General features: G+C 26.6%; 1 protein-coding gene across 2 annotated transcripts in view; it reads right to left on the bottom strand.

The window, feature by feature from the left end:
- The window catches only part of LOC100200658 (ADP-ribosylation factor GTPase-activating protein 2), a 36,479-nt gene extending 29,276 nt beyond the window's left edge, over positions 1–7,203 (bottom strand). For both annotated transcript variants that reach the window (XM_065812334.1, XM_065812333.1), the window contains exons 1-3: positions 7,076–7,203; positions 2,603–2,721; positions 2,406–2,478 (exon numbers count right to left, since the gene is read on the bottom strand). In XM_065812334.1, coding sequence (XP_065668406.1) covers positions 2,406–2,478; positions 2,603–2,721; positions 7,076–7,150 — 267 coding nt within the window. In that variant the 5' untranslated portion in view covers positions 7,151–7,203. The remainder of the gene's footprint in view (positions 1–2,405; positions 2,479–2,602; positions 2,722–7,075) is intronic.
- Positions 7,204–7,469: the final 266 nt, after the last annotated feature.

The raw sequence follows: 7,469 nt of genomic DNA, 5'->3' as shown, positions 1-7,469 counted from the left end.
TTTGTTAAGTGACCCTGTCCCTACTATAAATACAAAAACTTAAATTTTTGCATTTTTAGACAGCCGAGACCAAATTTTCATCTGCACTGGTGGGGGAGTTTTTTTTCAATTTGGAAAAAAGTATTATTATTTTAAGTTAATGCAAGTAAATGTTCATCTTTTGCTGCTATGCCATTTCCGAAAAAATGAAATGTGCTATTTAGTCATACCCCTAATATATATATATATATATATATATATATATATATATATATATATATATATATATATATATATATATATATATATATATATATATATATATATATATATATTAGTGATGTACCGATAACACTTTTTTGGCCTATGCCAATACCGATGCCGATGGATAGGAAAAGGCCGATGCCTAATTATTAAAGTTTTGAAGATATAAAGCCATAGAGCTTTAAATTGGGTAAATTTTTTCATGGAATCCGTACTGGTAAACAAATACTTGGACCCAAATAAATAAACTTGCCTGTAAACAAAGTCAAAATAAACAATTTTTCTAAAAATTCTAAGCGATGCATAAAGTTTAGATTATTTATAATTTAATAATTATCAAAATGCAGGATAAAAGTATTAAAATGCCATCGGTAATGCATATCGGTAAATTAATAAAAAAAGGCTGATGCCGATTCCGATTGTAGAAAAAGTGGCCGATTAAGCCGATGCTGATTAATCGGTACATCACTAATATATATATATATATATATATATATATATATATATATATATATATATATATATATATATATATATATATATATACATATATATATATTCAAATATATATATATATATATTTTCTATTTTTCTTCTCTTCCGGATTTTGCAATTTTATAAAAATCTGACGATCTGTGCAAAAGCAGATCGAAATATTACGAAGAATAAATTTAATTTGTACGCAGCTGTTTTTTATGCTTTATATTCAAAAATATATATATATATATTCACGTACAACAAGATATGACATTGAAACATATACATATATAGATATTCTATTATCAAAGCACTAATATAAAATATAAAAAGCACTACGTCGTTCTCTTTTGCACTAACGTAATGAATGAGCAGTTTGAAGTCATTAATAGTCACTAATTTCAATAATGGAATGTGCACGTGGAAACACAATGTGAATATAAAAATGTGCAAATAAAATAAGAATAGAAAATTAGAAAACCATTATAAGAAAATTGAAACTGCATAGTATTTTTAATCTTGTGAAAATATCAAGTAAGATTTATTTGATTTATTGTTTGTAATATTCCACACATCGTTTATAATAAAAATAAATATTAATAATAGAGTTATTTTTAAAATTAGTTTTGGTTCATAGTATAGGTTTTTTATTTACTATTATTTATTTTAACTCAAATTTAAAACAATTCTGTTGTTTAGAATGTTCGCAATCACATTCAAAAAGCAAACAAAGTAATGATGTCAACATTTATTAAATGGAAAGTTATTATTCTTATTTATTATTATTTCAAATTATTCTTGTGTTATTTTTTTAAAATAAAAAAAACGTAATTTGAATAAGAAATTTTAGAAAAAAATTAAATAATTAATTTGAATAAAAAATATCAAGAAATATAAAAACCATTAACCATTAATTAAGTTTACGGCGTAACATTTTAAAATACATATATCAAAACAACAAAGCAAAACTAAGTCACTAAATTATACTTCAATACTAAATCAATAAGAAGTTGCGTTTTTGTTTGATATTATTTTTTTATAACATAAATAGTTAAAAATAAAATCTGACAATATACAAGAAGTTTGGAAGTATAAAAATCTACTTTGTTGAAGTAGTTTCATGAGTGGGATACTAATTCAAACATTTTTTGACGAAAGAATTATGTAACAAATAAAAAAAGATATATAAAAAAAAAAGCTTTTTATGAGCATCGCCTTCAGCAATTTTTATGATCGCGCTCGCCAACGTTATCTTGAGCGCGCATAATCACACTCGATGAAAACATATTCTAATTTTATGAGCGCGATATAACACGCTTGACAATTTTCTTCATCACAAGCCCTGTATATATATATATATATATATATATATATATATATATATATATATATATATATATAAAACCCTCAGAATTAGGGTCGGCATTCGGCAATGCCAACCAAACTGCTAACCTTAAAATATTTGAGGTCGGCAAGAAATTGTCAACTTCATTTCTATGTTTTATGGTAAAACCTTTGTATTAAATTTCTTTTAATCATAAAAATTTTTACTTTGACTAAACTTTTCCTGATTAAAGCTCTATAGAAAACCCTTTCCTAAACAAAGCACTAATTAATGTTCAATGTCCCTAATTTGACCAGAGATGATTAAATAACATAACATTTACTTAAGAAATTATACATACAGCCTTTGCATTTCCTCCTAATTGCATGTGACGGAGTTGAAGCCATGTCCAGTTGGTATCTAATTGAGTAGATCTGAAAAGGATATGTAAACTTTAGAAAAATCACATGCTTGACTGATTTAATGATATTCTACTATTATTAATCTCATGTAGTTTTATCCTTATTTTTTTTAAGTTAAGGTAAATCATGTTCATGCCTGATAAATGTAAGGTGAACTCCTAAATGTCGATGAACTGCTGAGCAATCAATGCAGAGAAACACACCATATGTTATAGATGCCCAAGTAGGATTCGATGCTCTACAATCAAAGCAACTCTAAAAAATAAGCTTACAATCAGATCATATCATTTATATACAATCAGATAAAACTCATTTAAAAGTTTTTTATGGTTTAAAAAAATAATAACTTGATTATTTCTTTGTGTTAATAGTATATCATTGATTCAAGATGATATGATGTTTGTAATAATACTGTTTTAAAAGAAGGAAGATAAACACCTGCGTTTGCTCATATCCTCTCAGAAATTTGGCTGATACAAGACAATTTTTGTTTTATACATATTTATTTTACCTTTTATCCATTTATCAATTTTCAAAAAAGGAATAAATACTGAATTTATACGAAATTAATTAATTTTAAACAGTTTTTCAAAACAAATAAAAATTTTGTTTCTCTTTGATTTTTCTAAAACAAAAAATAATTTAATGTTTTTTTATGATACTATACACAATAAAACAAGAATTTCTTATAAAAATTGATATTTGCTCATTTTTAATCTTAAACAAGAAATAATGGAAATCAAATAAATTTAAATAATAAAAACTTTATAAAACAAAAAATATCCTTATTTAAAAAGAAAAACTTTCTAGCCAATAAATTATTATTTATTACAATTATAATCACATTTAATTATTTTTTAAAAAAATACTTAAATCTAATTAGTTTCTTGAATTTAAATGGTTTTGATTTAAGTGTATTATGAAATATAAATTAATTTCAGTTTTTCACCTGTATGACTATTTTTAAAATTGATTAATTTTAATCAAAAAATTATATACTTTTCAGTGGTAAAAAAATAAATATTTTAAACTACAATTAACATTTCGTCTCTTCTTTTTTTCTAGTGAAAGAAATGTTAAAATTACTACTGTCAGCACTAGCTGGAATTCTAACTGATTCCAACACTTTTTTTCCGCTTGGTCAAAAAAACCATTGACTTTGATCAAATTAACTATAGCTTTGCTTATCATTACAAAACCTTAAGTGGTAATTCTGAAAGAACTTTTAATCCCCAAAATTAACACTAGTAAGAACACCAGCCAAGATTCCTAAACACAATTCCCTAAAACTCAAGAAAAGTCAGAAGCTGACATTCATCTTTTACCAACACCAGGCTTGGCTTCAATTTCAGCCAAAATAGGAAAAGATTCTGAAAAAAAAAATCGGAAAGTCCTCATTGAATTAGCATAATAAGTCAAAACTTAACCCAGAATAAATTAGAAACATGCTTGAGACATCGCTTCATATACTGATTATATTACCTTTCTTATTAGTACAAAAAAAAAAAATAATACTAATAAATTGAATTATTTCCCATTGCATTTAAAATATTTTTATTATTTTTATTGTTAAAATTTTACTATCCCTTATTTAAAGTCCTTTTTTAAGTTTTTTAAAAAGAATTTTCTTGTTTGTTTCATTTTTTACTATTTTATTTTTAAAAATGTTTACACTTATTTTGGTTTTTACCAAATTTAACAAAACAAAATAAAGTTTGTATTGGTTTTTACAAAAGCAAAAATAAATAAAAAAAAATTGTACACTTTTAAAACAAGGCTGCAAGCAACCACTATAAAATTGGGAGTTACTAGAAAACAAAGAATAGAGTTGAAGAGCAAGAAAACAATTGACAAAAGACTTGAAAAGTTGTAGATTATATGAGTCAGAAAAAAATGAAGATAGAGTTTCAAAGGATTGAAGAGCAGGGAAAAAAATAGAAAAAATTACTTTGCTAAATGAGCAATTAAGAAAAATCGAGTTTTGGTTGATAGAACTAGAGATGATAGCTTCTTTGAGCAGCAACCATGATACTATTTGTAGAAAAGAGAAAGAGATGGAACTTTTTTTTTTTTTAAACATCTTCGCTTCCAACAAGGCTGCAAGCAACCACTAATTAGAGTTGGAAGTTACTGGAAGAGCAAAGATGAAGATTGTAGAGCAAGATAACAATTGACAGACGACTTAAAGGATTGCTAATTATATGAATCAGGAAAGCAAGATGAAGGAAGCGAATCCCAAAGGACTGATGTTTGAGGTAAAAAACAAGACGAATAAGAGTATTTTGAGCACTTAGGAAAAATCATAGAAAAAGGATGAGACTTAACTGAATGAAGAGTAACACAAGAATGAGTTTTAGTAGATGGCACAAGAGACGCTAGCTCTTTAGAGCAGTGCCCATTAAAGTACTTGTAGAAAAGAGAAAGAGAAGCAACATTACGATGATGTGATAATGGTTGAAAGTTGGCTGCAAGAGCAGGTCCAACTATGTTTACAGTGCATTTTTGCACCTTGTCTTAAAGAGAAAGGGCATCATTAGAAGATCTGCCGCAGATATGGCAACAGTATTCCATACAAGACCGGATTTGAGATTTATAGAGATAGAGAATAGAATCCGGAGTAAGAAAGTGTCCACCTCGATAAAGTGATGCAACCTTAGCAGATGCTAATTTTGCAACGGATTTGATATATGATTTCCAAGAAAGATCAGAAGTAAGAGTTAATCCTAGAAGATGAAGGGTAGATGACTCATCGAGTACATTACTGTTCATAAATATAGAAAGATCTAAATTATTGCGATAACAATTGGCTGAAAAAAATTTACTTTTATCTGAATTAAAGTTCACCAGCCACTGTGAGCCCCATGCTGTAGCAGAAGTGAGATCCTTTTCAAGTTCAAATACCCCCTTCAAGCAATCAGGGAGTGTTGGCTTCTAATCATAACAAGAATAAATTGTAGTATTATCAGCGTACAATGCCACCTTAGATGTCAGAATATCTGGAAAATCGTTAATGTAAATTAAAAAAAGTATAGGGCCAAGGATTGAACCTTGAGGAACCTCTGAAGTTACAGAATAAGAAGAAAAGTGCTGTCCATCGAGGACAACTTTTATACTACGATTGCAAAGAAAGGATTTAATAATCTTAAAAATGTTATAAAACCTATCGGTTATTACTGTTAGCAAATCAGCTGTAAAACGAGAAGATCGAAATCCATGTTGATGATCACAAAGTAAGTTAATAGATTCAAGATTAAGTGTTTGTTAATTAATTTACAATGTGTTATATATAGTATTGTATGTATAGTGTTGTTAATTAACTTTAGAATGTTGGAAGAGAGACTCAAGTTCAGTAGATAAAGCAGGTCTGACCAAGTTTAAAATGTATTTTTAGACCTTGCCTAGAAGAGAAAGAGCATCATTAGAAAAACCACTCCAAATATAACAACAGTATTTCATACAAGGATGAATAAAAGATTTGCAGAGGTAGAGAATGCAATCAGAAGTAAGTTAATGCCAAGCACTATAAAAAGAAGCAACCTTAGCAGATGCTAACTCTGCAAAGTGAATGACAATCCAAGAAGACATAATGAAGAGGATTGGTGAGAGGATTGATGACATAAAGAAGAGGATTGGTGAAGATCAGTGAGTGTCAATATCTAAGTTTATTTGGAGTTAAAATTTACAAGCCACTGCAAGCCTCAAGTTGCTACAGAAATGCGATCAGTTTTCTAGTAACTCAATATTGTATCTTTTTTTTTTTACTTCAACCAACTTTACTATTTGTACTACTGCTACTAACAGTTATTCTTTTATTATTTTTATTATTAATAATATTATTATATTATTGACTTTAATTAATCAAAATTTTTATTAGTAATTCTTTTTTGTTTTGATTGTTTTTAACAATAACAAAAAATACTTTATTCTAAGTTTTTGTTGTTTGTTATTTTTTATCATTATTATATTTTTTAAAAGACTTTTGCATTAAACTAGCCTTGCACTATTTGTATAACCCTTTTTAAAAAAAAGCATTATAATATTTTTGCAAAAAATAATTTTTGTAAATATATATGTATGTATGTATGTATGTATGTATGTATGTATGTATGTATGTATGTATGTATGTATGTATGTATGTATGTATGTATGTATGTATGTATGTATGTATGTATGTATGTATGTATGTATGTATGTATGTATGTATGTATGTATGTATGTATGTATGTATGTATGTATGTATGTATGTATGTATGTATGTATGTATGTATGTATGTATGTATGTATGTATGTATGTATGTATGTATGTATGTATGTATGTATGTATGTATGTATGTATGTATGTATGTATGTATGTATGTATGTATGTATGTATGTATGTATGTATGTATGTATGTATGTATGTATGTATGTATGTATGTATGTATGTATGTATGTATGTATGTATGTATGTATGTATGTATGTATGTATGTATGTATGTATGTATGTATGTATGTATGTATGTATGTATGTATGTATGTATGTATGTATGTATGTATGTATGTATATATATATATATATATATATATATATATATATATATATATATATATATATATATATAAACATTACCTTATTTTCACCTATTGTTTTTAATCTTTTAAAAACAGTTATTATATCTTTTGGAGGAACTTTTTGATCGGCCATTATATGACTTTACACGACACAAATATACTTCATTGCCGTAAAATCAAATTTTAAGGTTGTATTTACATGAATATACATTTAATCCCGATAACTCGAACCTCCAAGGGTTCGACTTTACGAAAGTTCGACTAAAGCGAATTTCCGTTAATATGTCGAACTTTGGTTCATATGAGTTATTAGTTCGAGTTATGATTTTTACTAATTTAATGGTGAAGCATATACATATTATTTACACCATTATACTAATGTTTTAATGAAAGAAGTTACGGGTTCTATTCACGCAGTACAATCAAAAGAAAACATGCAAAAAAGTTAAGTT

The sequence above is a fragment of the Hydra vulgaris genome, chromosome 12 (assembly GCF_038396675.1).
Source record: "Hydra vulgaris chromosome 12, alternate assembly HydraT2T_AEP".
Classification (NCBI taxonomy): Eukaryota; Metazoa; Cnidaria; class Hydrozoa; order Anthoathecata; family Hydridae; genus Hydra; species Hydra vulgaris.
The sequence above is the reverse complement of the archived record's forward strand: the minus strand, read 5'-3'. Positions and strand labels throughout refer to the sequence as shown.